The sequence below is a fragment of the Mauremys mutica genome, chromosome 1 (genome assembly GCF_020497125.1).
Source record: "Mauremys mutica isolate MM-2020 ecotype Southern chromosome 1, ASM2049712v1, whole genome shotgun sequence".
In the NCBI taxonomy this organism is placed as follows: domain Eukaryota; kingdom Metazoa; phylum Chordata; order Testudines; family Geoemydidae; genus Mauremys; species Mauremys mutica.
The window spans coordinates 154,373,726-154,394,323 of NC_059072.1; the positions used below are offsets into that span (position 1 = coordinate 154,373,726).

A 20,598-nucleotide genomic window follows, 5' to 3' on the forward strand; every position below is an offset into this window, starting at 1 on the left:
AGTTATGCAGTCTCTAAGCACACTGGGGAGTGCCCACTGCCAGGGAGTCTTCAGCAGGGGGCAGAAGGCCAGATTCCATCCCCTTTAAGTGTTGTTCTTTCTCATTTCCCATACTTCTTGCATTTGTGCTTAGAAGTTACAGAAATATAAGTGAAATAATACATGTGATACATGTGACCAATACACACTGGGATAATTCAGTGTGGAAAAATCTTTCAGACTATCCCTAAGGCCTAATCTTGAAAATGGAGGTGGAGGAATGAGGAAAAGAACAATGACAATTACAATAAGATTATACTGTTATTTAGATCATTATGGGCAAGACTCCTGGGTTCTAGTCCAAGCTCTGCCATGAAATCGCTGCATGACCTTTGACAAGTGCCTCAGTTTTTCTGTATGTAAAATGGGGGTAATAAGATCTAACTAATGAGTTTTATTTTCATTGTCCAAGCTGATAGAAATGCAGAAAGTAACGTTAACAATTAGTAGGGTGACAAATAGATTTTTTTTTCATTTTGCTTAATCTAAGGTGCTCTATTGGTAATGTGTAAGGAACATGTATAAGGAAATTTTGTTCTCCACAGCTGCATGATTTTTATCCTATGTCTGTTTACAGGCATTAATTGTCAATGCAAAGAGGTGCAAAAGGAAAACTGTTGGGCAAAAATATGTCCAGAAAGTAGCAAGCACGTCTTATTCATTTCTGGGCAGTAGAAAAGCTCTTTAAAAGGCCTGTGCATAAAGCAAATGGGCGGATGGGGTGTGATTCAGCTCCTTCTCTCCCAACCATCTGGTGAAGTGAAAAAGCTGTTCCATGTTTTTATGCTGAAATAATAGCTACAGAACAGCTCCATGGCCCGGGGATGAGGAGTCCTTTCCCTTTTGCCTCTGTAGCAACCAAAGTACTTCAGCAGGCAGTAGGGAGAGGATTTGAGGGACTGGAAATGCCAGAAGAATATAAGAACGGCCATACTGGGTCAGATCCATCTAGCCTAGTATCCTGTCTTCTGACAGTGGCCAATGCCAGGTGCTTCAGAGGGAATGGACAGAACAGGTAATCATCAAGTGATCCATCCGCAGTAGCCCATTCCCTGCTTCTGGCAAACAGAAGGAATAATAGACAAGGTGGGTGAGGTAATATCTTTTATTGGACCAACTTTTGTTGTTGAAAAAGACAAGCTTTGGAGCTCTCAGAGCTCTTCTTCAGAATGTCACAACACAATAGAAGGTGGAACAGGTTGTTTAGAATATGTGTTAACTACTTATGCTAAGAGAGCATTCATGGTAAAGTGGCCTGTTAACACCTCTCCAGTCATAAAACAAAAAAGGGGGGTTAGTGGATTACAGATTTTTGTAATAAGCCATAAATCCAGTGTCTTTATTCAGATCATGATTTTTAGTGTATGGCAAAATTATGAAATTAAGCTTCCAGCCTCATCTTTTGAAGGTGTCCTGTAGGTTTCTTTTGAGGATGAGGACTGAGAGGTCAGACAGGGAGTGATCATTTTGTGAAAAGTGTTCAGCCACAGGTAATTGGGTGTTTTTGTCTTACGATTTTTCTGTGTGAGTTAATATGAGAGTGTAGTGATTGTCTGGTTTCACCCACATAGTTGTTGGAGCATTTGATGCACTTGGTGAGGTATGCCACATGTTATGACAGGCACTTTTTAAGACCCATGGATCTTGAAAGGTGTGTTGTTGGGGGGTGTTGACGTTTGAGTAGTGCAACTATGTCTGCATGTTTTGCTTCTGTTGTTATGGCAGGGTCTGGTGCCACTTCGAGTTGGTGTGTCTTTGTCTGTGTGGAGCTTGCTTCTGATGATGAGCTTGGAGAGGTTGGGGGTTTGTTTGAAGGCGAGAAGAGGAGGTTTCTGGAGAGATTTATTTCAGGAAGTAGGCCCCATCAAGTATGGGTTATAATTGTTTGATGATACCCCATGTGGACTCCAGTGTGGAGTGGTAGGAGACAATTAGAGGAATGCAATTGGTGGTTTTTTTGTTTTTTTTTCTGCATTGAAGCACATTCTCTCAGAGTATTTGGGGGGCCCATTCCATGATGCGGTGAAGCACTCAGATACCACAGAATATGCTCGGAGGAGAAAGCCTGGGATACCCACCTTAACATACTTCAAACTGTCTTCATCAAAGAAGGAAACTTTACCAGAGAAGTAGATTGCATTATGGAAGAGGCCACCCAAATATTCTGAGAGAACCTGCTTCAATACAGAAACAGAAAAACCTCCTACAGCACACACCTAGTTGTCCTCTGTTCCACACTGGAACCCACAGAGGGTATAATTAAACATTTATAATCTATACTAGATGGGGACCACACCCTGAAAGAAATTAGTCCCAAATCCTCTCTTCTGACCTTCAAACAATCCCCCAATCTCATCATCAGAAGCAAGTAGAGCTCTGTGTAGTTGCAAGCTTGTCTCTTTCACTAGCAGAAATTGATTCAATGAAAGATATTACCTCTCCCACCACCTTATCTCTCTAATATCCTGGGACCAACACAGAAAACAAGAAAAAATAATGAATATTTCATGCTCTCATTCATTTTCTTACACTGTCTTCCCATATAAGTACCCAGAAACCTTTATTTCCTAGCTATTATCTATTTATTTATTTATTATCTTGATTACAGTCTCTTCTGCTTTCAACTTCCTCAAGACATGTCCTAGATTTTGCCTCTCTGCCATCTGGCTAGGTTCCCTCCAAGATCCTCTAAGAGATGCTACCAGAACCCAACCTGACATGGAGACACAGAGCCTGATTCTCCATTCTCCTTGTAAAGTCATTTACACCCATGCAAAGGGAGGGCAAAACATTGAATAATCAAATTGCTCCTCTGGTACCAATGTGAATGAAAAATGCTGCTGAAATCATAGGGTACGTCTACACTACAAGACTATTTCGAATCTACTTAATTCGAATTTGTGGAATCGACCTTATGAAGTCGAATTTGTGTATCCACACTAAATACACTAATTCGACTGTCTGAGTCCACAGTAACGGGGCCAGCGTCGACTTTGGAAGCGGTGCACTGTGGGAAGCTATCCCACAGTTCCCGCACTCCCCGCTGCCCATTGGAATGCTGGGTAGAGCCCCCAATGCCTGCTGGGAGAAAAAATGTGTCGAGGGTGGTTTTGGGTAACTGTCATCATTGAACCGTCAATCACGCCCTCCCTCCCTCCCTCCCTCCCTGAAAGCACCTGCGGGCAATCTGTTCGTGCACTTTTCTGCTCAGTGACAGCGCGGGCGCCACAGCACTTTGAGCACGGATCCCGCTGCAGTTATGGCCATTGTCAACTCCTCGCACCTTATCGTCCACCTCTTCCACAGTCAGCTGCTGAGAAATAGGGCTACTTTTCAATGGTGCTGCGAGCACTGGTGGACCATGGGGGACGTTTTACCAACATCAACGTCGGGTGGCCAGGCAAAGTTCATGACGTGCTTGTTTTCAGGAACTCTGGTCTGTTTAGACGCCTGCAGGAAGGTAGTTTCTTCCCGGACCACAAAATAAGTCTTGGGGATGTGCAGATGCCTATAGTGATCGTCGGGGACCCAGCCTACCCGCTAATGCCCTGGCTCGTGAAGCTCTGTGCAGGCGCCTTGCACAGCGACAAGGAACTCTTCAAGTACCAGCGAGCAGTGAGCAGCGTGACCTGTGACTGTTCAGTTTCTTTACAGAGAAGCTGAACCTGCCCCTGTTTCTTTACCAAGTTACTGTTGACTAGCATCTGCAGTTACATACCCCGCCAACCCCGCTTCCCCAACTTCCAACACATGTATAAAAATAAAATACATGTTCCACTGTAACTTTACAAAGGTTTCTTTATTGATGACTTTGCGTTACAGGGTTGAAGCTGGGACACGGACTGTGCTGGGTAGGGTGTGCGGTGATGTAAAGACCGCCTGTAAACTCGAGGAATGACAGGCTCCTGCTCCCAGAGCGGTCTGCAGTGCCGGACTGGATGTTTCAACGGAGCCTGCCATCCCTCCTTTTTGGGACTCTGTGTGCGTGGGCTATGTGGCCTTTTGGCGGGGGAGGACGGATACAGATTCCTCTGCTGCGTGGCTCTGTGGTCCAGGACAGGGACCATTGCATGAGATCTGTAACCCCCCTCCCCCGCTACAAAGCCACGTACCCCCCCCCCCACAGAACCTGCAAACCACCTCCCATACCTACCAGGGTGCGTACTGACTGCAGTGTGTGTGTGACCTGCTGCTGATCCTGCCCCCATGTCTGTACCCTGGTAAAGGTGATTGTCCTGTCAAATTACCAACCCCCTTCCCCCCCTTCAAACACAGTCTCCTCTAAAAGAACATGACGGAAAAAGTAATTAACAGAAAAGTATTTTTTATTATCAACTAGACAGTTAGGGGATGAAACTGGGATGGGGGCTTGGGTGAGGCGGGAAGGAAAGGACTTCTCAAAAATTAGGCTATGAGAGCTTTTCGGTACTTGAGCACTCTGCTGGGGTGCAGTGACAGTTTACACGGCCTCTGGCGCCCCTCCTTCTGGTTATTTTGGGTGAGGGGGGTATGGGACTTTGTGGCGGGGGAGGGCGGTTGCAGATACACTGCAGGGGGGCTCTGTCCTCCTGCCTGAGGTCCTGCAGAACATGCACAAGGCGCAGGAGCATGTCCGTTTGCTCCCTCATTAGTCCAAGCAGCGTTTGAGTCGACTGCTTGTCTTCCTCACGCCACCTCTCCTCCCGTTCGCTGTGTGAGCGCTGGTACAGAGAGAGGGTCTCCCTCCACTGGCTCTGCTGGCCCGCCTCGTCTCGGGAGCACCCCATAACTTCAGCGAACATCTCATCCCCTGTCTTTTTCTTTCGCCGCCTAATCTTTGCCAGCCTCTGTGAGGGGGATGCTGTGGCAGGTCTGGAGACAGTCAAAGCTGTGTGATGGGAAAAAGGGAGTGAATTCCTTGCAAAGATAAATTTTGGCGAACAATGAACACAGTGTAGTCTGTCTCTGTGAATTCTGGGTTGAGATCCCAGTGCCTGATAGGGCAAACACCATTTTCGCGGGTGGTTCTGGGTAAATGTCGTCAGTCATCCCTTCCTCCGGGAAAGCTACAGCAGACAATCATTTCTAGCCCGTTTTCCCTGGATTGCCCTGGCAGACGCCACAGCATGGAAACCATGGAGCCTATTTTGCCTTTTGTGCCTGTCACCGTATGTGTACTAGATGCCGCTGACAGAGGCGGTCCAGCAGCGCTACACAGCAGCATGCTTTTGCTTTTGCATGATAGCAGAGATGGTTACCAGCCATACTGTACCATCTACCATACCATAAATTGGTAATAAGATGGGCATGGTTACCAGTCCTTTTGCACTGCAACATTTGCTGCTGTCATAAGTGCCCCTGGCTGCTCTTAGCCAGGGGCGCAAAAGCCAAAATTGGGAATGACTCCCTGAGTCAATCCCTCCTTTTTGGTATGTAAAAATAGAATCAGTCCTGCCTAGAATATGGGCAAGTGTACTAGAGAACCACTGTATCAGAGAACCAGAGAGCACAGCTGCTCTGTGTCAGATCCTGCATAGATTATGAGCTGAATGCTATTCACAGGGGGTGCTCCTGCAACAACCACACCTGTTCATTCCATTCTTCCCCAGCCTTCCTGGGCTACCATAGCATTGTCCCCCCACTTGTGTGATGAAGTAATAAAGAATGCAGGAATAAGACACAGTGACTTGTTAGTGAGATATGAGTGGAAGGCAGCCTCCAGTTGCTATGATAGTCCAGATAGGACATTAAGGAGTGTGGAGGAGAGGAGCCCAGCATCCTGCTGCTAGTCCAGGGGCAATTGAATCTTTTATTTACACATGAAGGGTGGGGGCTGATGAAGCTCAGCCCCCTGTTGCTATGATGAAGACGGTTACCAGCCATACTGCACCATCTACCAGGAAAAATTAGGGCCAGGCGCCCTTGATCGACCTCACTGATGCTAGTACGTATGGTTACCAGTCCTTTTGCACTGCCCCATGTGCCAATAGGCTGATGATGACGATGGATATCAGTCTTATTGTACCATCAGCCATCCATAGCGTGGGGGGAGTGAGGATGTCGGTGTTCAGTGCTGCACCATCGCATCTATCTTCAGCATTTAGTAAAGATACGGTGACATGTAAAAGAGTCAACAGAGGATTGTTTTCCCTTTCACTTCTGGGGGTGGGGGTGTGTGCGTAAATTGCCGAGCTATGCCCTGACCCACCGCGGACACTGTGTTTGACCCTAGAAGCATTTGGAGCTCAGCCAAGAATGCAAATGCTTTTCGGAGACAGCAGGAACTGTGGGATACCTTGCGTCCTCAGTCCCCCCTCCCTCCATGAGCGTCCATTTGATTCTTTGGCTTTCCGTTACGCTCGTCACGCAGCAGCGTGCTGAATCTGTGCTATGCCGTCTGTCCGGAGTTTTTTGAAAAATACTCTGGACCAGGCGTAACATTACAGTAATTCCCCTAATTAGATGCAGGACTCTCCGAGCGAGATCACCCTGAGGACGGTCACTGAAGGAGATAGAGAGCGCATGCTGCGTGAAAGCCAGCACAAACCAGGGCCCTATGCAGCAGTGCTCGGGGAGGCAATGCTCCCTGAGTACCTCATGAAAGCCTCGCGCGGAAAAGTGTGCTGCCACGGAGCACCCAATAAGGCAGCTCTCCCCAGGAACCTCCTGTGGAGGCTTTTCGATTACCTGCAGGAGAGCTTCGTGGATATCTCCCAGGAGGATTTCTGTTCTATCCCCATATATAGAGAGACCTCCTTTTCACATACTTCAGATTCCTGTTATATTAAGAATAAAAGTTTACATGGTTAAAGCACTTACCGAGTGATCCTTCTCCTGATTCAGGATCCGGGTTAATGGCCGGGGAGGGTTGGTAGGGGATCTCCGTGACAGTGATGAATAGATCCTGGCTGTCGGGGAAACCAGCGTTGTAAGCGCTGTCGCCTGCCTCGTCCTCCACAAACCCTTCCTCATCTTCCCCGTCCGCGAACATCGCAGAGGAACTGGCCGTTGACACTGTCCCATCGTCAGAGTCCATGGTCGCTGGTGGGGCAGTGGTGGCAGGCTCCGTAGCATCCATTTGCCGCTTTGATTTTTTGGTAGCCTTGTCTGGGGTCCTTGATTTTCACGCGGCGCTGCGTGGCATCCCGGCTGTATCCTCTGTCTCTCATGGCTTTGGAGACCTTCTCGTAGGTCTTTGCATTCCGTTTTTTGGAGCGCAGCTCTGAAAGCACAGACTCCTCGCCCCACACACCGATCAGATCCAAGAGTTCCCGGTCAGTCTATGCCGGGTCCCTCTTTCTATTCAGAGATTACATGAACTCCTCTGCTGGAGAGCTCTGCATCGCTGCCGGTGCTGCTGAGCTCGCCCCGATGTCCAACCACAAAATGAGATTCTAACTGTCCAGACAGGAAAAGGAATTCAAATTTTCCCGGGACTTTTCCTGTGTGGCTGGTCAGAGCATCCAAGCTCGGACTGCTGTCCAGAGCGTCAACAGAGTGGTGCAGTGTGGGATAGCTCCCGGAGCTAGTAAGTTCGATTTGCATCCACACCTAGCCTAATTCGAGATAGCCATGTCGAATTTAGCGCTACTCCCCTTGTCGGGGTGGAGTACCGAATTCGAACTAAAGAGCCCTCTAGGTCGAATTAAACGGCTTCCTAGTGTGGACAGTTGAGCGGTTAATTTGAATTAACGCTGCTAAATTCGATTTAAAGTCCTAGTGTAGACCAGGCCATAGTTATGCTGGTGTAAAATTGTTGTAAATGAGAGAAGAATCAGGATCAATTTACATGGATGTACATGACTACACAAGGTTCATGGCAGTGAAGAATCAAGCCTTGACACACACTTACTTTCCACTTGTTGATACTCGGCTTTATATCTTCCTGACTCTGTTCATACATTTTCAATAGTTTGGGCATTTTACAGAACTAAGGAAATTATATTCCCTTTCCTTTCCTTACTGGATCATGGCTCCTTTTCCTTTTTCACATGCACCCTGTTTTGTGTCTAGTTGTCCTTCTTTCCTACCCCCTGTGCTGCCTTGCTTCTCCCTCTCTGATTACACGCATGCAGGTCCACTCCTGTCTTACTTCACTGCTCCAATCTACGGTTCTCCTCAGAATAGCAAACAAGCTAGCTTGCATTTCAGCGGGCTTGCTAATTGTGCAGCTACAGTTCTCTGCTTACCAAGGGAGTGGAATGGCCTGTGGGGAACAGAATGGAATGGAGAAAAGTGTCAGTACGTTGTACTGGCTGATTACTAGCTCAGGACTGAAGTGCATAGGTAGAACTGTGTAGGAAGTCTACAGATAGGATTGCAGGGAGAAACTGCATGCCAGGAGTGATGCTAGTGGTGGTGGTGGGGTTATCTGTAGACAAAAGAATGAGATCGTAGTCCGATAGCAACTTTTCTCTCATAAGTGGCAGTGATGATGTTTTTATCTGTTAGTGCTCCCTGCTGTTAGGTCACCTTAAAGAAATGAATAGGTTCTATTTCTTTAATGTATTTAAACACATTTAGAATGGGTGTTTACAAAAACCCCATACTTTGCATAACCATAGATTCCAAAACCAGAAGGGTCTATTTTGATAATCTTGTCTGACTTCCTGTATAACACAGGCCATAGATCTTCCCCCAAATAATAATTCCTAGAGCAGATCTTTTAGACAAACAGCCAATCTTGATCTAAAAATTGTGAGTGATGGAGCTCCACCATGACCCTTGGCAAATTGTTCCAATGGTTAATTACTCTGTTAAAAAAATTATGCCTTATTTCCAGTCTGAATTTTCTAGTTTCAAATTCCAGCCATTGGATCATTGGATCTTTCTCTGCTAGATTAAAGAGTCAATTGTTAAATATGTGTTCCTCATGCAGGTACTTATAGACTGTGATCCAGGCATCTCTTAAGCTTCTTTTCGTTAAGCTAAATAGATTGAGCTCCTTGAATCTATTGCTAGAAGGCAGGTTTACTAATCTTTTATCATTTTCATGGTTCTTCTCTGAACCCTCTCCAATTTATAAATGTAGAAACTGTCACCTACAATGGGACAGATTTACTCCAGGACCCATGTTGTTTTCTAGTAACACAGATGCTTGCAGAAAGTCCACCACGGTAGCTTGAGGTGACAGAAAGTGAATGGAGCCTCCCCTTTGCAGGGTAAGTCAAAATGGGAAAGGCTAGCCAAGAATTGGAGGTGGTAGGGGGCCCGTACCCTCTCCAGTGAATCAGACCTAATAGCTCTCTGAAAACTATCAAGCTTCATCCCGTTACCTCCTCTGTAACAATGAAAACAGTTTCTCTTTTTTTTAGAAACAATATTTGTAAGTGTTTCACAGTCCTTTAGAGCTAGGCTGTCCCAGTTCAGCATCCTTGGAAATTTCTGAAGCACACGCATCACTAACATACTTATCTGCTTAATAGGGAAAACCAGGTCTTTCTACAGCAGCTTTCTTTCTTCCTCCTGGGTTACATCTTTAGTGTGTCTTCTCCACTTTCACTTTTATTCCTCATTTACTTTTTCTCCTGGGCTCTTCCCTGTCTCTTAATTTTTCTTTCCTTTTTTCTTCATGTTCTAGTTTCCTCCCTTAATGTTTGTATTCTCTCCCTTCCCCAGTCTATCACTGAGGGCCGGCCATAAGATTTTCTGGGAGTGTTACCTTAGAGATTCTTTTTGGCCCCTAAAACTGAAACATTCATTTTAAATAATAATAATAATGATAATAAATCCTTGATCTACAGATGTAGCCTTTTCTGCTGCAGAAGGAGTGGTTCCCAGCTGCTTGCATTGACAGTAATGGACAGTACCCAATGTCTGAAAATGTTTTCAAGCGATAGTTCTCCAAATAAACTAGGAATTTAGTTTATTGGTCAATAGGCCACCGTACATCGAAGGGTTTTGTGCACATGTTGTGGCACATGTTGCCAATTCTTTTTCTTTTTAGTATGCTCTCTCCTTTCTCTATTTATTTCACTTTGCTCATCCGTGTCTGTCCTTAATGCCCTCCCTTCCCCACCCACCCAGAGCCCCATATCTTTATCTTCATATATGAGGCCAATCCCTTCCTCTCCCCAGCTTGACTCTTTGTGGGTCCTTCTCTCTCCTGTACCTAAAATTTTTTTCCTACCTAAACAATTCACTGAAATCGACACAAACTAAATTTTTTAGTGATATTGAGTCTGCATTTTTTGCTGAAAAAGTTTCATCTGAAATTTTTTTCCCTAACTCTAAGTGTGGTGCTGGCAGCAGGGTAGAGAGACTGTCTGTTCCTCAACCTGCTGGTGCTCAACTAGTCCAGGAGGAGGAGGAAGCAGAAGCCTGATGCTTTAGGTCCTTGCCAGCAGAGACAGAATAGGGAATAGAATGAGCAAAATGGGTGTCAAGGGGGAACATTCTGGAAAGAGGGAGACTTCATTTGGGATCTTATTTCCCAGGCTGGACTCTCAGGTTACCTTCCAATTTCAGTGTAGGCCAATCCTTCCACATCTGGATAAGCTCTGTGCAGAGAAAGCAGCTCATCTGCCATGGAAGCATGTGAAGGTAAAGCTATTGAACTTGTGTATGTGTTTGCGTCCAGCTGTCTTATTCAGGCTGAATTATTCTGGAAAATTTCAGCCAAAACAGTTCAGCTGTTTCTGAGAACAAACTTAGTGAAAAATATGTTGTTTTGCTCATGTTACAAAATTCTTGAAACCTTTCCTTTGAAAGTTGTGTAGTGTGGAGTGAATGAGGCAGGAGATTACAGGAAGAGAAAGGACAGTCTCATGGGCAAAGGAGCTGAATTCTGCTCTGGAGAATTGGATTCTATTCCTGCCTCTGCCACAGAGTTTCTATGTGATGCTGGGCAAGTCACTTAAGCCAGACTTTTCACAGGTGGTCACTAACTGTATGTTCCTCATTTTCTGGGTGCTGAGTACTCACAGCTGTAGCTGAAGTCAATGGGAGCTGTGCTTGGAACATAGGAAGTACTATATAATGCTAAGAACTCTGAAAAATCAGGCCCTAGGCATGTCAAATTAGACATGCAAAATTAGTGGACAGTTTTGATCTTAAACTCTTTGTGCCTTGGGTCCCCATTTTTAAATGGGGATAATAATACCCCCCGCATCTCAAAGGGATGTTTGTGAAAATATATCAGTTAATATTTGTGAAGCACTCAGCTACTATAGTGATAACATACAGCACTATTATTATAGTGATTACATGTACCACTATTACTGACATCACACCTTTAGTTAATCTGGTGCAATTTCGTTTATAGATGAGATTTAAACCAGCCTTCTGCGCACAGGCTGGTGACGTGTGTTAGTCAATTCAGTCATACTTACTGGTGTGACAAGCTAGACAAGTATTGCCCAAGTGTAACAGATTTGTCATAGGTGGGTTGATACAGTCAAAGCTGGTTGGGTTTTATAGTGTATCTGGATCTCTCTCTCATGTCTATTTGTTTTTCATAGATTCCAAGCCCAGATAATTATTTTCAACGCCCATTCCTGTTAATTACTGATTGGGATCAGTTGATAAATTTCATAATCATACGTCCTCTCAGGAGCTTAAATGCCAAGAAAACAGTCAATAGCAGTTGAGTAGGGCCAGTAATTTGACATTGCTTGAGCAAAGATTGTGCAGGGCCTGGAATGCCTCAATTTGCCATTCTGTGCTATAGTATTGCATGGCTAGATACTAAGGCTATCTGGCCCTTTTGGTTAATCTTAGTTCACCCAGCACTGCCTATGAAGTTCATCATAGCACCTGGGAGTGGATAGTTTTGATCTGAGCAATTCCCTCAAGTATGAGTCTATTTGGATTTAGCCAGGAGTTGCTTGGCTGTTCCATTCAGGCCAGTCTTAGCATGATGCAGTGGGGTATTGGGAAGTTCTACTCGCAGTTGTTTGAGAGCACTGTAACTTACGGATACCATGGAAGATAATGTATATGTGTATCTTTGCATTTGTGCATACTTAGCCCCTGCCCAAATCCCCCAGATCACTAGCTATTTCTACAATATATTAATAGGTAAGAAATAACTATAGCTGGCTGAAAAAGACAATTTTATTTCAAATTTTCTGTGAACATTTTTGCACAAAATTGTTTGGGTTGAATTTTTTTGTGTGGAAATAATACTGGATTTTTTGACCAGTTCTAACTACAAGTGAATGATGGAACAGGGATTATAACACATGATTTCTGCTTTCTTGACTCCTGTGCTACCAATTAGACCATTCAGCTTTATAAAGTATGAAAGCCCTGTTCATTCTTGGTCAATGGCAAACTTTGTTGATCTTTTGACTGATGTGCATGATTATGGGCTGTACTGTGCTTCTTGCCTCAAATTTTTCATATTGCTGGGGTTTTACTTTGAAGCGCTTCCCCACACCTTTGAAACAAAAGTTCGTGTAGTATGTCTGAGCACACAGGTAAACATAAGGAAGACACATGTAGTAAGTCACCAGGAGCCTATGGACAATCTGAGGTTTGTGAAGGAAATAAAAAAATGAACTAGCAGTGACACTGTCAAAGATATGTAACAAAACCTTGAAAATAGTGGACTAGAACCTCAGCTCCATGGAAGCTGCATTGCACTGCTCCAGTGGCTCAAAGCAGCAATAAAGCAAGCTTCCTTTCCATACACACTAGTTCCTGTGCAGATGGGCACTATGCCACTGTTGCTGTGAGGGCCTCTGGAAAGGGCCTGTTTGGTATTTACAATTCTGCGTGTGTAGGTTGGTGTTGATGGATGAGACAGCATTCATGTTCTCAGCATGAATGCTTCTGTGTTTGGAGTTATTGCTAAGTTCATAATCAGGGCTTAGGCCTTTGCTATGCTTGGTCCGCTATGTGCAGAAGTAATGGGGGACCCACCAAGGGAATCCCGGGGGCCTGTTAACTTCCGTGTCAATGGGGGCAACTAGATAGTTATTAATCTGTGTTTAAATAAATTGTCTTATTTAATGAAAAAAATCATCAATTGAGTGTTGGAAAGTATCAGAGGGTTAGCTGGGTTAGTCTGGATCTATAAAAGCAGCAAAGAGTCCTGTGGCACCTTAAAGACTAACAGACTTATTGGAGCATGAGCTTTCGTGGGTGAATACCCACTTCTTCGGACGCATGTACACGAGTATTGGAAGGAAATCAAGCACAAAAGTCAAGAAATGCAGAGTAAAGGTTTGCAAGCCCCATCTCAGCTCTGCCTCCTTGTGTTTGTGCATCAAAGTATAATCTGTGATCATTGCACATTATTTGTCACTTAGCACAAAGTGAAATGACTTTTACAACTTTACATGAAGTACAGCTCTTTATTTGCAATTGTTATTATTTCAAAGTGGTATAAGCTAAACTGAAAAAAGGCACTCAGAGTGGAATAAGAGTGTCTACCTGGGGATTTATACAGGTATAACTATAGGGGTATAATTATGCTGGTAATTTCCCCATGTAGACAAGCCTTGAGGTGATTCTGGTCAGCATGATAGGCTGCAGTCACAGCACACCAGCAGCTTAGCAGTTATCTAGTTGTTTGTAGACATCACAGTAAAGGAGAGTTTTGAGTGTGGATAATGAGGTTGCTTTACGGAAGCTTGTGGGGGAACTTCTCCCATGCATGAGAGATGGAATGAGAGTTCTAGTTACCAAATTTAACAAGTGGATGATGAAGACTGGCATCATTAGCCAACTGGAGGTGGGAGCTGACTTCTCATTAGCATATTGAGAAATGGTAGGTGGGAAGGGACTTCAAAGAGAAGACAAGTAGTTTTTGTTTGATGTCATGATGGGAGGCAAAAAAAGGGGTGACATGGTCAAAGTGACAAGATAGGAAGCTTATCTTTGGAGCAGTGTTTGGATGGATACGAGCAGGGCAAGAATGCATTTCTTGAGGTCAGAGAAGAGGACATTGCAGTTGTCAAACATGAGTATTGCCAATTCACACAAATTTGGCCCCTGTGCAGCTAGTGTCATGATGATGTGGATACCTGCAGCTCCGTGTGATGTTTGAGATACATTGCTCTCTAGAGTAGTGGATGGTGTACTGAATTACACACACAGCACGCCTGAGATCCACTGGCTGGTATTAACATTTCGGTGCCTTTCACAAGCCCTTATTATGGGCCATGGTCTCATACCCCAGCGTATCACTATGAGTCACATATTTCATAGATAAGATAATTAGTAGTTTGTAGAAAGTTACATCAAGTAGAGCTAGGAAGAGAACCCAGGGCTCTAACATAACAGAGCTGAGTCATCTACCTTGCCACACAGTCTTTCAAAACAGCCATCAGATTACGTGCTTGTGTAACCCACTAACAGGGGCTCTGTGTCACCCTAGAGCAGGTAGTCTGCATAGGAAGGTTTTAAAGTCGGTTACTGTGGGAATGCTACATGAGCTCATTCTCTAGGTTAAGCAGTAGAGATTCATCCAGAGATTCCTGGTTCAGCCCTAACTGATAATCTGAATAGGGATGTTGGTACATTTGGCTATGTTGGACCACAATCTATTCCCAGACCCAGGAATAGAAACCCAAAACCTTGATGCCCAGTATTCCATTGTTGTCTCACAGATACTTGTCTAACCCACTGCAATGTGTGTGTTGTGTTTCCCTGCATTGGCTGGTCTGCACAGAGGGTAGCAGCCTGCTTTCCACCTACTGCCCCTACCCACGAGGTATTCCTATAGCTGAGGAGGTCTAGGCTGCGGATCTAAAGATATGTATACAGATTAGTGTAGGGATCCTGCAGTAATTGTTAGAATCATTTTATATTGTAAAACATTGTATTTAGAGGTAAAATTTGGATGTTGTGCTTATTGTTTTACTGTTGCATTTTTATTCTTTGTATTTGGTTAATGGGAGCTGTCCCTTTAAGAATAGGGGGTGGCAGATGTAGAGTGTTTGAGACTGTGAGCTCTGTATGGGAGATGTTGTCTATATTACATCCAGAGCATGGAAGCCCATACCCGTGAAAGCTCCAAAAGGTCAGAATTTGATTTAATCAATTTATTTACAGAAAGCAGGTCTCCTTTTCTAAAGGGTCGTTAGCATTTATGGGGACTGGATGTGGCAGGGCATTGCTTATCAGCTACAGAGTCTATTACAAATAGGTGACAGTCTGAATCCTGCCCAGCTCAGCAGGGATTACCAGCTGTTCACATCTAATGGATGTTTGGTGGCCTCTATTTGAGATGAGTCTCAATTCTAGGTCCCACATCACAGACTGACCACACTGTGCCTTGCACTACAGTGTCATCTCTTCAGGGCAGGTCTCTCACTGGGTGTTTGTTCTGAGTCTAGCCTGACGGCACCCTGATCCCAGGCAGATCCTCTAGTTAGAGCTCCTGCAGCAGGGGTCAAACTTGCCCTACCCACTATAAGTGTGTGGGAGTTGGCATCACTGCAGTTGTTACCCACACATTAGGGATGAGCAGGAGGAATTAATAAATCAGCAGACAGACAAAAAAGTGATTCAATCTTTTTAAAAAAATCAGGATTTTTCAGGGCAATCTCATGATTTTCTAGGGTCTGATCCATGAGTTTTGAACTTTGGGTTGGTGGTACTATTGCACTTAACCCAGCTATGATCTGTTGTTTTTTCTACATCTATTATTGCTGATGGTTCTTATCACTCTTTGTAACTTAGAAGTGATTTTATTAAGGATAAGTCATCTAGCTTCAGTTCAAAATAACCTCAGAGTTATGAACTGCCTTAGGAATGGAGGTTGTTCGTAGCTCTGAAATGTTCGTAATTCTGAACGAAATGTTATGGTGGTTCTTTCAAAAGTTTACAACTGAACATTGACTTAATACAGCTTTGAAACTTTACTGTGCAGAAGAAAAGTGCTGCTTTCCCTTTATTTATTTTAGTAGTTTACATTTAACACAGTATTGTACTGTACTTGATTTTGTTGTTGTTGTTGTTGTTGTCTCTGGTGCTGCCTGATTGCATACTTCCGGTTCAATCAGAATAGCTCAATTGACCTGAGCCAATATATACCATCTAAAGATCTGGTCCAGTAAAAGTCCAGTGAGTGAAGAGTCTTGTTTGAGTTATGTCAAAGCCAGGCAGGAGTATTTTAGTTCTGAAGATGAGTTTCAACATATTGACTCCCAGCCTGGCAATATGTTCTCACAACTCCTCATGGGCCAGTTTGTGACAATCTGCAACAGGCCCTCCATGGGGGCAGTGTGGAATCACATTACCTGAGAGGAGGTCCAGGAGTGATTTATCTCAAGAGGTCTAATCTCTTCCTGAGCTTCCTGGCATACATGGGGAATGCACAAACTCCACCTTCCCTTAGGAAGGTGATGCAGCCCAGCTCCCACGGGTATACCCATGAAGTTCTACAGGGTGGTGTGGATAAAAAGTGGACCATAGCCTTGCCTCTCCCCCCTTGGGGTGAGCTGTGACCATGGGACATTAGGCGCAAGCCATCCATGTACTCTCCTCAGTACTGGCACCGCTTTTGTGCTAGGCCATTGTGTGAGGGAGAATAAGGAAATGGTGGCAAAAGCTCTTTTCTCCCCTACTCCCCCATGCAAAGATCGGTGGCACTTTCACCTTTGTGGGTGAGCGTACAATAGTTCCTAATGCAGTTTTGGTTCATAATGGTTTAGAATTCTGATTTGTAGAAGTGTCACCGAGAGGGAGGAGGCTGAAAAAACTACAAACAAAACAACCCTGTAGCTAAATGGCAGGAGCAGCTGCCTCATGACATTGCCTGGCACACACTCTCCTTTTTCCATGTTCAGCTGGCAGTATAATGTAATATAATGTGTTTAGGTGCATGGCACAATGGGAGCAACATGAGCCTGTATGGAGAGGAGGAGCACAGTGCACCATGTTATGCAGAGGAGGGAAATGCTTTGTTTTCCCAGGGATGAGTGCTATGTTATATTCCTTCCTGGGGGAGGGGAGTGCTTTACAGCATGTTGCCCCATGGGGGAAGTGGAGTGCTGTGCTACTTTTTGTCTGCAGGGGAGGGGAGCCCTGAATGGCACTTTACTGTGCTGAGCAATGCAGTGGTATGGTGTGTGGGGCAGGAAGGTGGGGGGTGCACTGCATGTTGTCACTTGCAGTAGTGGAGCGCTGCATGGTGCATTGACCATGTAGCTCTTTTGCTCACATATGTGCTTCACTTCCATTTCTGACCTCAGAGTAGCCAACGTTTTTTCAAAGGCAAGTCTGGAAAGTTGAGACCCCTTTGTTCAAGGCTACAAGCGTTTGTAGGTTACTCTAGGCCAGAGGTCATCAGTTATTTTTTGGCCAAGGTATAGTCAACCTCCAGACTCCAGAGAAAATAATTTAAAAAAGAACAATAATGATAATAATAAGTAAATAAAAAGATTTCACAGTCCGTTCAAAAACTTCTGGTGTTCTGGATTTGGCCTGCGGTCCGCCTATTGACTACCCTTGCTCTAGGCTGATTCCTAGTGTCTTGACCTTTGCAGTGGTGTTAACTACTTTGAATAAATTGGCAATCAGTTAACTTGAGGTAAAAAATCTCTAGAGAAGATAAGCCCTAACCACTGGACTCAGAGATATTCTGTGGGTCTTTCTCACTCTCCTGTTGAATCTGTTCCACTTTAAATAAATAATTAAATATTGAGTGAGCCAGAGTGAGTTTGGATCTATAGCCCAGTGGTTGGGGCACTCATGTGAGAGGTGGGAAACTCCTGTTCAAATCCCTTCTCACAGGCGGGTGGGAGTTGAAGTAGAGTTTCCCACATGGTAGCATAAGCACTGGGCTAAAGGTTGGAAGGGAGACCATCTACTCCCTCAGCTGTTTTGTGTGGAGCTGTTGGGCATGCTCTGAGCATGCCTACTGGATCAGGCTCTGCAAATGAAATAAGTGCCCGCCTTCCTCCGGTTTGTGGATTGTGCTGGGGTTTAGGTGTGAGCTAGGCATCTGGAGCCTGCCTGAGGCAGCTGTGGGCATGCTCAGAAGCAGAAACATAGGCACCTAGGGGACTTTTACAGCAAAAATTTGGGTGACAAGTGAGTTTAGGCACCTACAGGGCTTGGTGGCAGCTAAGCGATGATTTTTGTGGCTCACGATGGTGCCTAAATCTGGGTTTTAGGCACCTAAGTCTCTTTGTAGATCTGGGCTTTAGGCTCTCACTGCCCCAAATCCCCATCTGCCAAATGTGGCTCCTAGTACTGTCCTGGGGTAATAGCACTGTCCTACTTCAGCGGGGTGCTGTACGGGTCATACATTACAGATTGTGAGCCCCACACGTTACTATGTAAATCCCGGAGATTAATCTTCATTTAAAAAATCTGTTTATCAACATATTTCATATTAATGAGTATTTTCAACGAAATGCCATAGCTTCGTATGATGGTGGTGAGATGGGAATGGAGGGTAGTGCATGGCAGTGGGATAGATTAATGTTATAGTGAAATTTATGGGGCTGTTTCAGTAGAATTTGGTTCCTTTGGGCCACAGAGTACACATAGCTCTTGCTAAAGGGACTGTCTTCTGGGTAAATATTACAGCCTTTAGGAGTAAAAGAAGCCCATGCCTGTAAACCCTTCACACTCCTAGCTCCTTCCTCTCCCAGCCCGTCCGCACCTTTACTTAACCTCTGCTTTCTTCTTGTTTTCCTCCCTTCTCTTCCCTTCCTTCTCTTTGTCTCTCCCCCACACCACCAGTCTTCCACAATAAGCTTCCCTGAAAAGCAATCCAGCTGCTTCTCAGACCCTGCTGAGCTCTGCAGATGGGCTGGGAGGGGGAGTAACAGATTCCCTTTGAAGCACCACTGTGGAAGTTCACGATGGGATTTCGAAGGGAAATTACTGCGTTCCCCCTGCAGCCTGGCTGTGGGGCTCAGCCGCCCTACAGAAATGGCTGGGATGCCTTTCACTGACTGATTGAACAAGAGGAAATGGAAGGGTAGCAGGCGGGTGGTCAGAGGGAAAGTGGAAAGCCAGGGAGAAAAGAGGAGCACTGACATTTTGAACCTGTTTTTTGACCACCGTGAAGTGAGGGCTGGCCGCTTTTCTATCAGATCAGTACAGACCTCTGGCCACTTTACACTATTAGAAAGGAAGGACTGAAACGGCTTTTGAGCTACAAATTGTAGTTGACAGGGTAGCTGGGATAATGGAGGATGGGAAGAGGAAGAAGAGGTCCAAATATCCAGTTTCAAGAGCTAAATTAATTACTATTAAATTGAGCATGTCTCCTTAGTTTAATCCAAATGCCAGTAAGGGGTGCCTTAGCTGGCTATTGGTGCACTTGGCCTTTGGCCCCAATCCACACAACAACCCTGGAATATGCACCAATACTTGACTATATTTTGCCTTCATGCTGTTTTGTCAGGCATTCTGATTGTCTAGAAAGATTAATCTGTTGCAGTGTCTGGGATGGATGAGGTGGAACATCTGTGTATCCACAAATTGTATATTTCCTGTACTAAATCATCACTGGCACAGGTAGTGCCTGTTACGTGACCTGATCCAAAATCCATTGATCTCAATGGGAATCTTTCTGTCCGTGGGCTCAGGATCAGACCCATAGTCAATTCATTGTACTTTGCAGCAAGCTGGATCTAAACTCTGTGACATGGCTTCCTGATTTCTTTGGCAGACAGGAAATTTTTGTGGCACCTTCCCTTAAATTAAAAAGTGGAGATTTTTATTGATTTAAGTATAAAAATGAATAATTCTGTGAGTGCAGTAGCCATGGCGAGAATTATTTTGATATTACATTCCATTTATTTTACGCTTTCTTCTATTTTCAGTTTTCTTATGCCACAGATTTTTGTACTGATGACACATAACTGCATTGGTGTAGAAATAAGTTGTAAATTTTTAACGGTGAGAGTAATTAACCATTGGAACAATTTACTAAGGATTGTGGTGGATTCCCCACCACTGACAATTTTTAAATCAAGTTTCGATGTTTTTCTAAAAGATCTGCTGTAGGAATTATTTTGGGGAATTCTGTGGCCTGTGTTATACAGGAGATCAGACCAGATTATCACAGTGGTCCCTCCTGGCCTTGGAATCTATGAATCATAGAATTTGTCAGTAGGTAAGCTGTAGGTTTTGGCAGCTGAGTAGAGGGGAAATGTGGGGTTTGGCACATAGGAAAGTATGGAAGACATTTAGGGATTGTGAGATAAATATATGATCTGTGCCTGCTAAAATGATCAACAGTGAAATGGTTAACTATGTTGCCACTGAAATTGTCATCTTTAGATTGCAGAGTTAACTCCCCACTGAGATAAGTGGGGCAGTTCATTTCTCTCAGAACTAATGTTTCAGGCTGTCTGTAGTCTCAGGAAGTCAACATTACATTGGTTTTCTCAGTTCACGTTCTGAAGGTTTTTTTGCAACTTAAAACCTAGATACTAAAGCAGAAACTCATGGCAAGGGAGATTCCTCAGTAATATCTGTGGCAAGAAATCATGGAATAAGTGGGTACTTTGCTATAATTAAGACTGAAATAGAGTTCCTGTTATAACCATGTTTTGAGATACTCATATGATTCCTACGTGTTTACCTTTTAATCTGAAAATTGTCATGCTTGGTCTCTATCCCAAAAGGAATGTTTTTGAAATGTTTGAACATTATTATGTCTTTGAG

The 20,598-nt window shown here is 44.4% G+C and overlaps 1 protein-coding gene across 2 annotated transcripts in view; it reads left to right on the plus strand.

The window, feature by feature from the left end:
* TBX15 (T-box transcription factor 15) overlaps window positions 1-20,598 on the plus strand; it is a 140,326-nt gene that overhangs the window by 46,233 nt on the left and 73,495 nt on the right. The window contains exon 2 of one of the 2 annotated variants that reach the window (XM_044983970.1): window positions 12,566-12,580. The exons of the other annotated variant lie outside the window; for it this stretch is intronic. Within the exon in view, the coding sequence (XP_044839905.1) occupies window positions 12,566-12,580 (15 nt within the window). The remainder of the gene's footprint in view (window positions 1-12,565; window positions 12,581-20,598) is intronic. 2 annotated transcript variants of the gene reach the window in all.